Consider the following 18789-nt stretch of genomic DNA (forward strand, 5'->3'; position numbering starts at 1 on the left):
GGAGACCAGGCTTCCGCACCGGAAACGAGACACCGGTTGTGACGTAACGGCTGCCGAGGCTCCCGGCCTCCCAGAAGGCACCATGTCCCGGCCGTCCTCCCCAACTGACGGCGCATCACGCCAATAGTCGCCGGCGGCCTGTGAGGGCACTCCGAAGGGCGAGGGGAGGGCTCGGCCTCTCGCGCCTGGTTTCCCGGTCTCTCTGCGCCGGGGTCTCTGGGCCGTCCCCTGCAAGCGCCCAGGGGCGGCAAAGCCCCTGAGAGGTGAGGGGCTCCGCGAGGGCGGGAACCAGGCTGAGGTGGCCTCTGGGGAGCAGAGCTTGGTCCGTTGCTGGGGAAGCCTGGCCGGCTAGGGAGCCGGGAACGTACCCGGGCAATGTCGCCGCCTGGGCTTTGTGGTAAAGGTACCCTTGGCTGGTGGGAGAGGCTCCAGTATGGGCCTGGCCAGCTGGGCCCTACTGGGATGTGCCTCGCCGCTCTCAACAGGGCTCTCACGGCGGAAAGGAGTCAGCAGGCCCTGTATGGACTTCTCGTGCGGCCTTGCGTTTGCTCCTTGAGCCATCAACTGCCCTCCGAAGGGCATCCGAGGGACCCGCGGTCCAAGGTGCGCACTACGGCTTCATTCAATGGCCAGGCCAACTTCTAAGCAGCTGCCCTCGGTATTGGACCTCAGGTTTCCTATCTTCTAGCCCGTTGTTCTTCCTACCAGCAGGAGTTAAACCGCTCTTCCCAGTGGAGTTTGCACTTCATATTTCTCAGCAGGATGACCCCTGGGGTTTGGACATCCTTCAGCTTTCGTTCTCAGAGCGTCCTCTCAGGCCTTGCTATGAGTGTCTAGTCCAGCGGCCTTCCGTTTCAGTTAGGAGTTCCTCACCCCAGCTTCTTTCCTTCCGCTTTAAATTTCATGTGGCCTCCCTATCCGGGCTGTGTATTGGACCTGGTTTTGTGGGTAAACCATGGTTTCTCTCGTCTGCAGCTCGGCTCTCTGACAGATTTCCTTCAGTAAGAGGTGACTCCTGAAGCTCTGCAAAACGAGTGTGGTGTGTGATTGCAAGGCGGGATGGCTGCAAAAGTGGTTCCAATGCCCCTAAAGCCAAAGCGGTCCTTTATACTGAGAGTTCCTCCAGACTCCAAGCTGGGCCAAGACCTACTTCGAGATGCTACTAGTGGGCCCAAGACCATCCACCAGCTGGTTCTGGAGCACTTCCTCACCTTCTTGCCCAAGCCAAGCCTGGTCCAGCCCAATCAGAAAGTCAAGGAGACCTTGGTTATTATGAAGGATGTGAGCTCAAACTTTCAGAACAGACGTAAGAAGCACATGCTGTTTCACTAGCAGAGAAGAGAATGGTACTAGGGGCTGAAATAGGTTTTTATGTTAGTAAAAATTCAAATTAGGTTGGTGGATATTGAAAAAAGTTGATTCTAATAAGTCAACATGTTGGGGAGAAGGAGTATTTTTTCTCAAGCTGGAGTTCGAGTGGATTGCTGGGTGTGTGTAAACCCATAGAGTAAACATAGTGTCAGTTTTACCCAAACATTGGGAGGGTGTATATCATTTTAGGATAAAGAAATGTGGATGAATTGTTGAATTGACTGCAGTTTATGTGGAATTTTGGAAATTTTGTGCTGCTTGTGGGCATCTTCAGACATTACCCTCCTCCAGCCTTCCCTTTAGTAGTAATGGGAATTTTAAAAGTTCTTAAGAGAATCATTCTTTTCATAATGAGGAGACCCTATATCGGTTCAAGACCCTGTGGTTTATGGCTTGAACTCTTCCTGGGCTCACAGAAGCAGAAAAAGCCATGAGTTGCCTTCGGAAGGAGTGAGGACAGTGTGGCCTTAAGATGTGGTTAGGGTTCCATATTAGAATCACTGATTTTTCCATTAACTACAGCTTCCTCTTTACCCAGTGCAACCTCATCCCATGGTGAAGCTTCTGCCCAGAGAAGGAATCCAGCAGAAACAGGACACAGTGTCTCTGTATTTGAAAACTGAGCCTGAGGTGGGTTTGGTTTTCCCGTTCACTGTTTTGAGTACGTCATCTTCTCTGATCTTTCAGCCCTCCCTGCTCAGCCAGCCCATGTATAAAAACACACTCTGGGAGTCAATAAGGAGAGTGGGCTCGTTTTTCACTTCCTCCTTGGATATTTCTCTTCTGCTCGTCCTTTGGCTCCTCTCTCAGCCTGGCTGTCTGGTCCGTGCTGCATCTGCGTGGAATTTATAGACCCCTTTGACCTTCCCTTCCCTGATCGTTGGGTTTCAGTCTTTTTTTGCCAGCAGAGTTGTCAAAGAACCTCTGTTATTAAGAGGAAGGGGGCCTATTGCTCTTTCAGGAACTGGTGGTCCTTGAGGATTTGAATGTATTTCACTCCCAAGAAGAATGTGTGAGCCTGGATGCTACTCAACAGCCCACCTCAGAGAAGGAAGACAATGTTGGGGAGATGATGTTACTGGGTAAGAAATCTTGTGTGTTCATATTGAATGTTATGGAAGAAGCACATTCTTCTATTTTGTCAGTTTTTTTTTTTTTTAAGATTCTATTTATTTGGGGCGCCTGGGTGGCACAGCGGTTGGGCGTCTGCCTTCAGCTCAGGGCGTGATCCCAGCGTGATGGGATCAAGCCCCACATCAGGCTCCTCTGCTATGAGCCTGCTTCTTCCTCTCCCACTCCCCCTGCTTGTGTTCCCTCTCTCTCTGGCTGTCTCTATCTCTGTCGAATAAATAAATAAAATCTTTAAAAAAAAAAAAAAGATTCTATTTATTTATTTGACAGAGAGAGAGACAGCCAGCGAGACAGGGAACACAAGCAGGGGGAGTGGGCGAAGCAGGCTCCCAGCGGAGCAGGGAGCCCAATACGGGGCACGATCCCAGGACCCTAGGATCACGCCCTGAGCCGAAGGCAGATGCTTAACAACTGAGCCACCCAGGCGGCCCTGTCAGACATTTTAAAGACCTGATTAACACTAACCAAGTACATGGTCGCACATGTTTAATTTTTGTTCTGTGCCTTGTGGCAGAGCCTGTACCAGCTGTGGTGGCCATTTTTCCTATATCTTTAGGGCAGCAAGGGTGGAGGAGACTTGTCTTGGTAAGCAAGACCTGCAGGTGATGTACTGACATCAGATATTCAAACAGATAGAAAATCAGGCAAATTGTTTCTGAGTCCATTTTCTGGATTCATCGCTAGTCCCCCAACAGGTGTATTTTAAATTAGTGTTTTCATTGGACCCATGACTCTTTCAAGTCTTTTTTTTTTCTTAATGTCCAGTAGCTATGAAGTCTACTAGTATGAATGAAAATATATCCAACTATTGATGGGAATAATATCTGGCACTTATTAAGCACCCATGTGCCATTATTGTATGAGGCACTAGTTCAAGTGCTTTGCATGCATTTATTATCACATACATTTCTCACAAAGGCAGAGTATAAGAATTACTACTATTTTACAAATGACGGAACTGAAGCAGAAAAATGTTAAGAAATTGCTAAAGGTTGGGCAACCCTCTTGTGTCCCCTCCCTCTTCAGGAGCTTCGTACTATTGCTCAATAAACTTTGCTTTCCTTCCCACCAAAAAAAAAAGAAAAAAGAAAACCAGAAAAGAAATTGGTAAAGGTCACACAGCAGTAGGTAGCAGAGCAGGGATTTGGACTCAGGGATTCAAACATCAGAACTTGCAGTCTTAGCCCAGAATTATACTGCCTTCTTCCTGCATTTCTCAAAAAATTTTCATTGAATTTTCTATATGGTTGGTGAATGGGGCCTTCTTCATTTGTGTTTATTTCCCAGTAATGGTTAAAAAGAAATGAGAATACTATGTATGAACTCATCTGGCAGCAGCAAGCTGCTGAGAGATGATTCAGCCTTTCTCTACAAATATACTGCTAGCCTAGAGTCAGGAGCCCTCAAAAATCATTTTGCTGAGTACCTAATATTTTTTACTTTGCCTTCAGGGCTGTTTGCTTCTGAGGCTGAAGTGGAGCAGAAAGTGGGTTTTGTGAGTTGCCTGGGGTAACAAAAATCAAATCCACGATTGTTGAACTCTGTAGTTGTCTTACACTGTGTGGTCAGGGTAGTGTGGTACAAAGAGAGCCTGTTTCATCTCCCACAAGTTATTCTATGTAATATTTTTTTTAAGATTTTATATATTATATATATGTATATATATGTGTGTGTATTGATTGATTGTAAACTCTGTTCCCAACGTGGGGCTCCAGCTTACAACCTGAGAACAAGCATTCTCTACCAACTGAGCCAGCCAGGCAGTTCTAATGTTTTCTTATTTTAGAGATAAGGATAAACATCAGATTTATTACGCTGAGTTTTTCTCAGTCTTGGGTAAAACTAGAATTTATTTTAGGTGACTGGTTGGTGGGTATGTGCCAGTTCCAGGAACACTTTGATCATGGACTTTGAGGCTCTCAGGCCCAATCCTCACCCATACCCCAAAGCTGATGATTTAAACCAACATTTAATAAATGCTACTTGCTTTGTCCTTAGGCAGAGCTGGATTCTGGAGTTGATTATCAGTGGGTTAAAATGATACATAGTGCTCCATTCCTGCCCTCTAAAGCTTCCAATTTGTTTTTAAAAGATAAATCATGCACATAAAAAGATAACCATTATGAAACCATTATAGCTATAAAGAGCTTTAACAAGGTCAAGATAGGATATGGGCCCAGGAGCAGAGTTTGGAAGAAGATAGATTCGATTGTAGATGACATTGAATCCATAATAGGAAATAAAATGAAATTATTCTTTGGGCACTTGAACATTAGGAATTGGAGGTCACATGTAAAGATGTAGAGATTTGGGAGTCATCAGTATATAGCTTACATTTGAAATAGTAACATTAAGTAATTTGGAAAGGAAAAATGTAAGGGAATGACAACTTGTGGGGATAGGAATCACAGGAGAATCCTTGGCAGAGGAGGACAGAATGTGTGTCTCAGTTCAAGTGAATCACATAAAACAATTGAAAATGTAGAACACTTAAATTTTCAAAGAGATAGTTCCTATGGTCATGTCTGCCCTCTACTGTGGTAAGAGAATATAAGCCTTTTCAAGATTGATGCAGATTAACTACGTATTATACAACAAAGACAGACTCAACAGGTCCCAAAAAGTAGAAATAACACAATAGGATTTATCACAATGCAGTACAACTAGAAAGTAATAATGAAACTGGAAAAAAAGTTCCCTTCACTGAGAAATGCTTAAACTATTAAGTAAACTTGGGTTACAGAGGAAATACAAATTAAAATTACACAATTTTTCTAGGAGCGCCTGGGTGGCTCAGTCAGTTAAGAGTCTGCCTTCAGCTCGGGTTATGATCCCAGGGTCCTGGGATTGAGCCCCTGTCAGGTTCCCTGCTCAGCAGGGAGCCTGCTTCTCCCTCTCCCTCTCCCCCTGCTTGTGCTTGCTTGCTGTCCCTCCCTTCCCCCGCCCCCGTCAAATAAATAAATAAATAAAATCTTTAAAGAAACATAAATTTTAAAAAATTACATAATTTTCCTAGAATATACCCTGTTTCAGAATCCGTAGTATAACCTAAAGTGGTACTCAAAGAAAATTTATGCCTTAAAAACACACATTAATTTAGAAAAATGAAAGCAATTAAGCCTCTTGCTCAAAGTTAGGGGAAAAAAATTTAAAGGAAAACAGGAAGAAAGTATTAGTAGATACAAAATTAGAAATCAGTAAGTTAGGGGCGCCTGGGTGGCTCAGTCGTTAAGCGTCTGCCTTGGGCTCAGGTCATGATTCCGGTAATCGCCATGCACTTGAATATAATGATCAAAATAAAGCATTAGCAGACATACATGGTATATTACCCTTTATATAATAAGAGGGGAGAAGAGAAGATCTATCTAGAGAAACAATGGAAGAATAAAAAGAAACTAATAAAAACTGGTACCTATCTGGGTGATGAGTAGAATGGATAGGGACAGGGACTGGAGTAAGACTTTTTAGCAGATACCTTTTCATATTTAGATTTTTGAGCCATATGAATCATATTTAGCTATTAAAAATTTTTACATTAAAAATTAGTACGCTGGGGCTCCTGGGTGGCTCAGTCAGTTGAGCATCCAACTCTTGATTTCGGCTCAGGTCATGATCTCAGGGCTGTGAGATCAAGCCCCATGCTGGGCTTCACGCTAGGCAGGGAGCCTGCTTGGGATTCTCCCTCTCCCTCTGCACTTTCCCCTCCCGGGCACCCCCCACCCTCCACCCCGCCCATACTCTCTCGCATGCGTCCGCTCTCTCTCTCAAATGAATAAAATCTGGGGGGGGAAAAGAACAAAATAGGGAAACGTGCTGTTATTATTAATATCATTAACTGGATAAAGCAAAGAGATAAGCGGCTAAGAAGAATAAATATTGGGGCGCCTGAGTGGCACAGTTGGGTTAAGCATCTGCCTTCGGCTCACGTCATAATCCCAGGGTCCTGGGATCGAGCTCCATGAGCAGGGAGCCTACTTCTCCCTCTCCTCCACGCTTGTGCTCTCTCTTATTATTTCTGTCGCTATCTCTGTCTCAAATAAAAAAATAAAATCCTTTAAAAAAGAATAAGAAGAATAAATACTGGGAAGGGAGGGAACCAAAATATGGTTTGGACTTAGAAAAATCTAAAAGGATCAACAAAAACATCTATTATAGTTTTAAAATAGGTAGATAGGGAATGTATAACAATAGCGTTCTTAATGCAGAATGATGGAAGGTATCATTCAGAATGGCTATAAAAGAGTAAACCACAGGGGCGCCTGGGTGGCTCAGTCGTTAGGCACCTGCCTTTGGCTCAGGTCATGAACCCAGCGTCCTAAGATCCAGCCCTGCGTCGGGCTCCCTACTCAGCAGGAAGCCTGCTTCTCCCTCTCCAGANTTAGTAGATACAAAATTAGAAATCAGTAAGTTAGGGGCGCCTGGGTGGCTCAGTCGTTAAGCGTCTGCCTTGGGCTCAGGTCATGATTCCAGCATTCTGGGATCCAGCCCCGCATCAGGCTTCTCCGCTGGGAGCCTGCTTCTTCCTCTCCCACTCCCCCTGCTTGTGCTCCCTCTCTCGTTGGCTGTCTCTCTGTCAAATAAATAAATAAAATGTTAAAAAAAAAATCAGTAAGTTAGAAATAGAGGAACTAATAAGTAGAAAGATTTAAACAAAAATAGATAAATCAGTTTCCAAAGAGGAAATTGGAATTGTCAAAAAACAAAAACCTAGCGCCCCACAAAGGAAAGGACCAGACTCAGTTTCACAGAAAATTCTTACAAATCTTTAAAAATTAGACCATTGAAATGCTATGAAAACTTTCAGTTAAAAAAAATAAGAAAAACTTCCAATTCTTTTTATGAAATTAGTGTAACAAAGATACCACAACGTGATTAAGAAAGCGGTCATGATCAAGTAAGATTCATTCCAAAAATGCAAAGATGATTTAATAATAAAAAGTCTATTAATGTAATCTATTTTATAATAACAAGGAGAAAAATCTTATCATTTTCACAGTTACTGAAAAGATATTTGACAAAATACAAAATCCTTCAGAAGAACACAACAAAATAGTAACTAATGGATACTTCCTTAATGGAACAGATGCAGTCTGCATCTGTTTAATGGGGAACACTGGAAGGCATTCCCTCTAAAATTAGGACCACAACAATGAAGCCCACTATCACTACTACTATTCAATATTGTGTTTTAGGTATTAACCAGGGCAGTTAAATGAGAAAGAAATTAGATGTGTAAGAATTTAAGAAACGGGTGCCTGTGTGGCACAGCGGTTAAGCATCTGCCTTCGGCTCAGGGCGTGATCCCGGCGTTATGGGATCGAGCCCCACATCAGGCTCCTCCGCTATGAGCCTGCTTCTTCCTCTCCTGCTCCCCCTGCTTGTGTTCCCTCTCTCGCTGGCTGTCTATCTCTGTCAAATAAATAAATAAAATCTTTAAAAAAAAAAAAAAAAGTGTCTACACAGCATACCACGGTAATCGCCATGCACTTGAATATAATGATCAAAATAAAGCATTAGCAGACATACATGGTATATTACCCTTTATATAATAAGAGGGGAGAAGAGAAGATCTATCTAGAGAAACAATGGAAGAATAAAAAGAAACTAATAAAAACTGGTACCTATCTGGGTGATGAGTAGAATGGATAGGGACAGGGACTGGAGTAAGACTTTTTAGCAGATACCTTTTCATATTTAGATTTTTGAGCCATATGAATCATATTTAGCTATTAAAAATTTTTACATTAAAAATTAGTACACTGGGGCTCCTGGGTGGCTCAGTCAGTTGAGCATCCAACTCTTGATTTCGGCTCAGGTCATGATCTCAGGGCTGTGAGATCAAGCCCCATGCTGGGCTTCACGCTAGGCAGGGAGCCTGCTTGGGATTCTCCCTCTCCCTCTGCACTTTCCCCTCCCGGGCACCCCCCACCCTCCACCCCGCCCATACTCTCTCGCATGCGTCCGCTCTCTCTCTCAAATGAATAAAATCTGGGGGGGGAAAAGAACAAAATAGGGAAACGTGCTGTTATTATTAATATCATTAACTGGATAAAGCAAAGAGATAAGCGGCTAAGAAGAATAAATATTGGGGCGCCTGAGTGGCACAGTTGGGTTAAGCATCTGCCTTCGGCTCACGTCATAATCCCAGGGTCCTGGGATCGAGCTCCATGAGCAGGGAGCCTACTTCTCCCTCTCCTCCACGCTTGTGCTCTCTCTTATTATTTCTGTCGCTATCTCTGTCTCAAATAAAAAAATAAAATCCTTTAAAAAAGAATAAGAAGAATAAATACTGGGAAGGGAGGGAACCAAAATATGGTTTGGACTTAGAAAAATCTAAAAGGATCAACAAAAACATCTATTATAGTTTTAAAATAGGTAGATAGGGAATGTATAACAATAGCGTTCTTAATGCAGAATGATGGAAGGTATCATTCAGAATGGCTATAAAAGAGTAAACCACAGGGGCGCCTGGGTGGCTCAGTCGTTAGGCACCTGCCTTTGGCTCAGGTCATGAACCCAGCGTCCTAAGATCCAGCCCTGCGTCGGGCTCCCTACTCAGCAGGAAGCCTGCTTCTCCCTCTCCAGATCCCCCTGCTTGTGTTCCCTCTCTTGCTGTTTTTCTCTGTCAAATAAATAAATAAAATCTTTAAAAAAAAATAAAATAGTAAAGCACAGATGTTTTATAGAAGATTCTTATAAATTGGAGAAACAAGTCTAAATGCAAAAACTAAAATCATGTAAAGATATTGGTGCCCTTCAAATTTATTTATGCTGTAAATACAGTCAGTCAAATTTTTTTTTTTTTTTAAAGATTTTATTTATTTATTTGACAGAGATAGAGACAGCCAGCGAGAGAGGGAACACAAGCAGGGGAGTGGGAGAGGAAGAAGCAGGCTCATAGCAGAGGAGCCTGATGTGGGGCTCGATCCCATAATGCCAGGATCACGCACTGAGCCGAAGGCAGACGCTTAACCGCTGTGCCACCCAGGCGCCCCCAGAGTCAAACTTTTAAAAAGGATATTCTGGCTGATTTTTACCAATATTTCACGTGTTACAAACAAATACAGTGTGATACTAAGCTCTAAATGTATTAAAAGTTAAGTGTAAATATAAGTCATAAAGGAATGGCCAGAAAATAGAAAATTTATCAGATTTTAATACTTTTTTTATGGTTTTAAGTTGTGGAGGTACAGAGAAAGACTTCAGTTAAATATTTACATCAGTAGTGATTAACACAGAGATTAAGATTTGCAGTATATAAAATTTATTTAAATTTATAAAAGTCTCAGCCCAATAAATTGCTAGTTTTAATAACGAAGTACAAAAAAAGCTACAATAAGAAACCGTTTTATACCCATTAAATGTTTTTAAGTTCAATCTAATGCTGGCAAGATTAGGTAAAATTGATACCCACATGTTGATGATAGTATTAAAAATTGGTAAGCTTCTTTTGAAAGAAGTGTGGCAATCTGTTAAGAGCTGTGATAAATATTGCTGTTTGCTTTGACCCAGCATTTCATTATCTAAGGGAGTGAATGAAAAAGAAAACACCTTTCGGTATGAAACTGCAAAGTCCAGCAAAGACGCATATTCCAGGCTGTGGTCAGCCACATATTGAGGTGGTTGATTTAACCCTTTATTTTGAGCAAATTGCCCAGAGTTTTGGGAGTCCCTTTTCATCACCCCCCTTTTCACGGCATATTTTTTTACTTTGTTATCTAGTCTTTATAATCTGTTATTTTACAGACTTCTTTTGGAGGTATAAATACAGAAAAGTCTACAAATCATAGGTGTTCACCTCCGATTTTCACAAAAATATACACATTTTGTCTAACCACCACTCAAACTCCTAGCACCCCAGAAGTCCCTTTTGTGCCCATTGCCCAATTACTACTCCCCTTCCTCCCCTACAAAGACCACATTGATTTCTACCATACTTTAGTTTTATTACTTGTGGTAATCACCATAATGCCCAAATAATCACCCACTGAGTGAGTGTGATATGCCTTCATTATTTTTAGTCATTTGAATTATTCCCAGTTTTTCACTATATAGGATATTACAGTATTATCTGATCCTATAATACCATAATAGTTAATGTAGTGAAAACGTAGAAATAACTCATCTTGCTGTTCACTTACTAGCCTCTTAAAGAGCTTGAGTGGTACCCTTTAGTATTTATGTCCTTTATCTCTTGGTCCTTAGCTCACCGCTCTACACAGAATATAATAAGATCAGTATGTACTTGTTGAGTAATTAGTGCCTATTTAGAAGCAAACATGAAATCTTTCAGTACAGTCCCATTCATTTCATTAAAAAAAAAAAGGACTGTGTGCTCACATTGCATAGAAAGATTAATCGGTCATATATTCTACCCACAGTAAGAGTGGAAAAGGAGTGTTGATAATGATTATCTGCTAGTCCTCAGATTTCTGACACTCAAGATTATTGTTTGATGAGAAATCTAACTTGTTTTTTCCTGCCTGGTGTCATATCCCTCAAAAGTTACTAAATTCTCTTTGTTTCCACAGTCAATGACATGAATCCTGAGAGTGAAGATCTTCAGAAGGAAACTGTAGAGAATGATGATCATAGAGAAAAGACTTCAGATTGTGATGAAGTGGATTGTTCTGTGGTCTCTGAGGAATCTCCACATTGCCATAAAGACAGACTAAATACATCTATTCCCAAGCAAAGGAAAATGAGAAATCTTCTAGTTACAATTGAAAATGATACTCCACTAGAGGAACTCTCAAAATATGTGGATATCAATGTGATTGCACTTACCCGAAATCGGAGAACAAGAAGATGGTACACTTGTCCACTGTGTGGGAAACAGTTTAATGAAAGTTCTTACCTTATTTCCCACCAGAGGACTCACACTGGAGAAAAACCCTATGACTGTAGTCACTGTGGGAAAAGCTTCAATCATAAAACAAACCTTAATAAACATGAGCGAATCCATACAGGAGAGAAACCTTATTCTTGTTCTCAGTGTGGCAAAAACTTTCGTCAAAACTCTCATCGGAGTCGCCATGAAGGAATCCATATAAGGGAGAAAATATTTAAGTGTCCAGAATGTGGGAAAACCTTCCCAGAGAACAAAGACTTTGTGCTTCATCTGCAGAGTCATGAGGCTGAAAGGCCATATAGTTGCAAAACATGTGGGAGAAGATTTGGTCGGCTGTCCAACTGCACCCGGCATGAAAAAACCCATTCGGCATGTAAGACCCGAAAGCAGAAATGGGATCAAGAGAGGTCTGATGATCCTGCCTCAACCTGAAATGTTTCATAAGGAGTTCCGAACTCCCAGGCTGTCTGAAAAGATACAGATATGTGAACACCTCATTATGGCCAAAATTGGATAAATACCCATCTTGGCTAAAACCTCAAGTTTTTAGAAAATTCCCAGGGAAGAAAACACCGTCAAGGGCTATACCTCAGTTAGCATCCACAGTTTCTGGATTAAGGAGCTTTCTTTTGTGAACTTATACAACAATGTATAGGCCACAGATCCTTTCCCAAAATGGCTTTGAATGTGACTCTGGAGGCCACTCACCTGCAAGGAGGTGTGCAGTGACTCAGTGTACAGAAAGGAATCCATTTTCCCCCACATAGGAATTCACACTTGAGAAAAAAATAATGCAAAGGTCCTTATCTGGAACTGTGTTCCCCTGAAAGAACCAAACTACTGATTTGTTAAGCCAATAGCTTCTATTAGCAATTCACATAACCTTCTAAGAATACCCTGTTAAAGCTTGATTGTTGCAAGGGATTGTTTACTTCGGAATATAGGGAAATACAGCAATTGAATGCCAAATGCTTACTCTGTCATTTTTATGTGATCTAAACAATTGATCTCGATAATGTTTGCGTTTTGTAGTGAAAAGTGACTTACGGGCCTACTTTTCACAGCATACTTTTAAAGTGTCTCCTGTTCTTACTGTATTTTGTTTAGCTCTTGCTCAGACAGCTCACTCATGCCTTTCCATTGCCAGAAGAAGTTTGGATCGCTCAGGCCCAGCCCCGTTACTGGAAAAGCTCTTCAGAATCTTGTCCCTCTGATGAGCCAAGAAGAAAACCTGCCTACAAAGGAAATCCAAGAGCCTGAAGAGGAAGAGGAAGACATTGGCTTAGACTCATGACTGGTCAATAACCTTACCGTGAGCTTAAGTCCCCTCCAAGCAGTCATCAGACCCTTGGCAATGGGTGGTCACTACCTCACAAGCAGTGTTTTATTTTTAGAAGTTGTCTCCAGTGGCTAGCTCACATTGCCCCTCAAGGAGACAAGATTCCAGTGTCTTCATTGTAGTGGATATTTGTTCTCTTTCGCCTGATACCCAGACTTTCCTGACTTGTCTGCCCAGAGGCAAGGCCAGCGGTGCCTTCACGGGACCGATCCTGTGGTGTGTTATTTTAAAGATTTTTGATCAGTTTTTGCTTCTCTTTTAGGTTTCCTAAGGTTTTACATTGATATTTTGATTGAAATAGGTTAATCCTATAAACTGTTTGGGAAAGCTTGTTAGCTTTATAAATTTTGTTTCCCATCCAGAAACATGCCTTTCCATTTACTAAAGTATTATATTCCTGAGTAAATTTTTCTAATTTTCTTCATGTAAGTTCTATATAATTTTGTTATTATAAATAGTTTTTTCATTGTATTTTTCTAGTTGATTATTCTTACATAGGAGTTATTTTTAATTATATATTTGTGAAACTAGCCACCTCATTGAATGTTGTTAATTTTCAGTAGTTTCTCAGTTTCTGAATTTGTGGTTCAAAATTATACCACCCACAAATAATAGTTTTGTTCTTTTTTGTTTTGTTTTTTGTTTTTGTTAAAGATTTTATTTATTTATTTGACAGAGAGAGAGACAGCCAGCGAGAGAGGGAACACAAGCAAGGGGAGTGGGAGAGGAAGAAGCAGGCTCCCAGTGGAGGAGCTTGATGCGGGGCTCCATCCCAGCACCCTGGGATCACGCCCTGAGCCGAAGGCAGATGCTTAACGGCTGAGCCACCCAGGCGCCCCATCTTTTTTGTTATTTTTAAAACATGTAGTTCTAAGCTTTGCTTGGGTTCAAAACATACTAAAAAAGAAGGACCTCTGATGATATAGTTCAGTCCTGAGTCCTAATTCAAAAACTTAAAGGCCACACATAAAAAAAACTGTCCTTTATCAGCTTTGTATTTCAAGCCTACAGTACCCTTTAAAAACTGGGGACAAAACTGGCTGCCAGCAATGTTATTCTCTTATTTCTTGAGAAGACTGGCTGGCGTCTGCCTGGTTATCACACCTAGAAAACAAAGGCTAATTGGCTGCCAGCAGTGAAGTCTGTGGGGCAAGACTGTTCTGTCCCCCATGAAAGAGTCTGACCATGCAGTCCTCAAGGCCTAGCGGTGTGTGATACTCCCACAATGCAAACCCCCTCCCCACACCAAGAGGTGCCCTCAGTGCCCTCGGTGCCCTGAGCTGTGGTGCAGATAAGGACCTGTGCAAAGTCATGGGCAACTACTGTCCCCAGAGGCTGGGGCCTGGGCCACCTGACCTACCTACACTGGCCCGGGAGGGTCTAGGACAGAATGTTCCTCACTCCTGCTCTTGAGCTCGAAGCAGGATGCCCAGGGTCAGCATCCCCAAACAGGAGTGCACTGGGAAGGTGTTAGTGCACTGGGAAGGAGCTGACAACCAGTTAATGAAAAACAGTAAGCACACAACAATGAATGGTTTTCCAATAGAGCAGCAAGGGTCAGAACATCTGAAGGACCAGCTATCTGATTCCAGCAGCAACCACAAATTGAAGGCATGCATCCCCTAAAGATGGAGCAAAAGGCCCGGGGCTGTAAAAGGAAGCAACATATCCATGGAGTTTCTTAGGGTGGGAGATGGGGGAGAGGGGACAGAAATTCATTAAAATAAAAAATACATATGCAGCTCCATGCTGACAAGTACTAGGAAGGAAAGGATTCTAGGAGAGTGTTACAGATGGATTTTCCAGAGAGGACTCTGGGGAAGTGGCCTTTAAACTGAGACCAGATGGATGAGATGGGGAAGAAAGGGCAGCAAGGGGATATTCTAATAAGACATGAATAGATAATTTTTAGATAAACTTGAATGGCTACAAGAAGTATGAAAGAATCTTCGGGCTTACTAGTAATCTAAGAATTATAAATTCAAAGAACAAAATGTCATTTTAGGTGTAATACATGAGCAGAGTGTGTGTGTGTGTGTGTGAATGTTAGGCTTGGCAAAAGAGGAATAGTAGCAGCCATCTACTGTGACAATGTTAAAAAAAATTATTACTACATGTCCCATCAATTTATCTTCTCAATACAACGAAAAATAGAACGTCAAAATACTGAAAATTAAACATAACCTAAATGAATAAATAGGTAGAATTTTATATAGCTAATAAAAAACAATGCTTTTATCTTAGTTGGCAGGGTGGGTCTCATCCTCTCCGTTCGCTCTCTTTTTAAAAAAGATTTTATTTGAGAGAGAGCAGGGGGGAGGAGGAGAAGGAGAGGGAGAAGCAGACTCCCCACTGAGCAGGGAGGCTGATGCAGGACTTGATCCCAGGACTCCGGGATCACGAACCTAGCTGAAGGCAGATGCTTAATGGACAAACCACCCAGGTGCTCCTCTTTGCATTCTCTCTTGAGCCCGCTCCAATTTCACCTTCAATTCCAACACTCCACTGAACATTTATAGAATATTTCATCCAACACCAGCAGAACACACATTCTTCTCAAGTGCATGTAAAACATCACCGAGATGGACCACATCTGGGCCATGAAGCACACCCTTACCAAATTTTGAAAAACAGAAATCATACAGAGTATACTCTCAGATCACAGTGAAACTAAACTAGAAATTAACAGGTAACTGGAAAATACCAAAATATTTGTGGAGATTAAACAACACACTTCCAAATGACAGGTAAAAGAATAAATCTCAAGAAACTAAAAAATATTTTTACTTAAATGAAAATGGAAATACAACTTACCAAAACTTGTGGGATGCAGTGAAAGCAATGCTTAGAGGGAAATTTATAGCACTGGATGCATACATTAGAAAAGAAAAATTTAAAGTCAATAATCTTAAGTTTCTACCTTGAGATCTACAAAAGAATAGGAGATTAAATCCAAAATGAACAGAAGAAAATCCATAATAAAAAAAACAATAGAAATCAACAAAATTACGAACAGGAAGTCAATAGAGAAAACCAACAGAATCAAAAGCTGATTCTTAGAAAAGTTCAAAACAATTGATAAACCCTTAGCCAAGCTAACTAACAAAAGAGAAATGGCACAAATACTACTGTCAGAAATGAAAAAGGGGTAATCACTATGAATCCTTTGGACATGAAAAGGACACTAAGAGAACATTATTGTGAAAATTAATGAAGGAAACTTCACTTTATTTTTTTCTTAAGTAGGCTCCACAGCCAGCATGGAGCCCAACATGGGGTTTGAACTCAGGACCCTGAGATCAAGACCTGAGCTGACATCAAGAGTCCAACACTCAAATGACTGTGCCACCCAGGCACCCCAGGAAACCACTTTAAATGGAGTAGGGAGGCCAGAACGAGGAGACTTCTCATCAATTACAGACCCAACAGGAAAAGAAGCCTTTTGAGTAGATGCTATTTGACTACCTCAGCAGGAGGAAGACAGGTTTTCTCCTTGCCCAGCAAGAACCCAGACAATGACAGACAGTTACAACTCAGTCAGTGGGGAGGCACTACACTTTGGAACTCCCTAGTTTACTCCAATAGACTTTTTCCCTTAACAGCCCCTCCCAGCTCCCTGCCTTTCTCTATAAAAGAGCAGTCCTTGCTTGGTTTTGTTTTCCGGGATCGCCTATGGTTTTGCCATTGCTTGCATGTTCCAAATTGCAATTCTCTCCTATTCCCAAATAAACCCATTTTTTTTTTGCTAGTAAAATAACTGACAGTTTTAAAGTTAACATTATGAACAACTCTATGCCCATAAACTTTACATTGATAAAAGGATAAAACAGGAATAAATACAATTATAAACATGCATGCATCTAACAACAGAGCACCAAAGTACATGAAACAAAAGCTGGTGGTTTCTTTCAAAATGTCAAGGAACAGGTACTTTCAATCTTATTATGAAGAGCTCTTGGATATATAGACTAGAAATTGAAATGTTGCCATTTATTCCATTAGGCAAGCATATCAATACACAAATATGACAAATGTAAAAATCACATGTTAAAATCAGAAACATCCTCTGATTCTGAATTCTCTCAGTTTTATACAAGATGTCACTTTACCTATCTCTCTGAAATTAAGGGAAACTACACTATTTTCCTCTTTGTTTCTCAAAATCCAGAGCATCCTGTTAAGTAATGTTTTAACCAGTTTCATATATTGGTCAGATTTTTATGTTCTGCAATCATTTTCAAAATAAACTTAGTTATACTTTTAAACTATATTTCCCTTATGTTTTATTTTAGAAACAGAATTACTAGGGAGCATATTTTCCTGGAGCAACTTGATGGAAATATGTAAGTACAGTAAAATACAATTGTGGAGACAATACAGCAATTTAGAAAGGCTTTATTGCAAAATTATAGAATATCAGGATATAAATTAGTAACTTATAAAATATCTCTGCACTGACATAAACTGAAGGCAGGGTGGAAAAAAAGATGCAGGTGATTGACATGGCTGAGATTCTGGAAGATATTTCTGTTTTTTAAGATTTTATTTATTTATTTGACAGAGAGAGACAGCCAGCAAGAGAGGGAACACAAGCAGGGGGAGTGGGAGAGGGAGAAGCAGGCCCCCCACTGAGCAGGGAGCCCAACGCGGGGCTTGATCCCAGGACCCTGTGATCAGGCCCTGAGCCGAAGGCAGACGCTTAATGACTGAGCCACCCAGGCACCTCCTGGAAGATATTTCTTGTTTAACTTACCCATGTTCCTGTTGTAATATTGTGTGACACAGAAAGCTCAGATGAGAAGATAAAAAATAATTAGCTTGAGTGCATGGCAAAATTAGGGCTTCTTGGAGCCCTAAATGAACCCTTCCCTTTTCTGCCCCAATACCAATCTGGCCCTCCAGTAAGATGTGTTCCTATCTCTATGACTCTGTTGTGAGAAAGAAATCAGTCCTGACATGCAGGAGCTTTCCTGATATTCACAGCTAGGTGTTGGTGGTCTCCTGATGAACACAGAGAATATCAGTACCATACGAGGCCATTCTGTGACCGTTATGGAGCAAGACAAAAAGAGACTACTCTGTAATCATGTCTGAACACAAAAACACAAACACTGTCCAAGTCACAAAAAAGACCAAACTCCATCCCCCTATGCTGGCTGATATGGGTCACTGCTCCTTCTTTGCCAATCACAGCTTTGGCCTTAGTCTAGTCTTCCCTCCTCCTAGATAACGTATTTCTTAAAAATTTTTTGAGAGGGAGAGAGTGTGGGAGCCGGGGGTGGCAGGTGCTGAGGGAGAGAGAATCTCAAGCAGACTCTCCACAGAGTGCAGAGGCCAATGCAGGGCTCGATCTCACAACCTTGAGATCATGACCTGAGCGGAAATCAAGAGTCAGATGCTTAACCAACTGAACCACCCAGACACCTCTCCTAGATAAAATATTTTCAGATATTCAGTTGGAATATGTGACACATGTAATCCAGAGCACAGACCCAATTCCTTAAGTCCTCATTAAATTCACCTCACACAAACTCAAGTCTTTTAGCATGTCCTGTCTACCACCTTCCTACTAAGATGCCCCACTACTCCCCATGGTATGTATTCTCCCTTGTGAGCCTAATAAACCAGAATTATTCAACAAGACATATATGTTCCTAGTGAGTTTTGGCTGGAGGGCACTGACAGTTCTAATAGGTTATTTGGTAAAAGGATCTCTCTTTCCATCTTTTTTTTTTTTAGATTTTATTTATTTTGTTTTTTTTAAGATTTTTATTTATTTGACAGAGAGAGACAGTGAGAGAGGGAACACAAGCAGGGGCAGTGGGAGAGGGAGAAGCAGGCCCCCCACTGAGCAGGGAGCCCAACGCGGGGCTTGATCCCAGGACCCTGGGATCATGACCTGAGCCAAAGGCAGACACTTAACAGCTGAGCCACCCATGTGCCCTCTCTCTTTCCATCTTTAACCTGAAGTGACTATATCAAGTTTGATCTCCCAAGAGAGAAACCAGATTAATTTTCTTACAAATGACAATGGCTTAAGTTTTGCACAATAGAAAAAACAAATATGATCTTCTTAGAAGTTAGTTCCAAGATTTTC

At 41.5% G+C, this 18789-nt stretch overlaps 1 protein-coding gene across 3 annotated transcripts; it reads left to right on the forward strand.

Moving 5' to 3' along the window:
• The first annotated feature begins 2 nt into the window (after window positions 1-2).
• ZNF200 (zinc finger protein 200) lies at window positions 3-12322 on the forward strand. Of its 3 annotated transcripts, none has more exons than XM_034670502.1 (6): window positions 3-263; window positions 486-658; window positions 976-1306; window positions 1910-2001; window positions 2333-2453; window positions 11034-12322. In XM_034670502.1, exons 3-6 carry the CDS (start codon window positions 1060-1062, stop codon window positions 11783-11785), a joined length of 1212 nt encoding a protein of 403 aa, XP_034526393.1. In that variant the 5' UTR covers window positions 3-263; window positions 486-658; window positions 976-1059; the 3' UTR covers window positions 11786-12322. The 3 variants fall into 3 exon arrangements, with proteins under 3 accessions (XP_034526393.1, XP_019661156.1, XP_002924952.1); XM_019805597.2 differs by having other exon boundaries at window positions 486-603; XM_002924906.4 differs by lacking the exon at window positions 486-658.
• Window positions 12323-18789: the final 6467 nt, after the last annotated feature.

Source organism: Ailuropoda melanoleuca, chromosome 10, assembly GCF_002007445.2.
Source record: "Ailuropoda melanoleuca isolate Jingjing chromosome 10, ASM200744v2, whole genome shotgun sequence".
In the NCBI taxonomy this organism is placed as follows: Eukaryota; Metazoa; Chordata; class Mammalia; order Carnivora; family Ursidae; genus Ailuropoda; species Ailuropoda melanoleuca.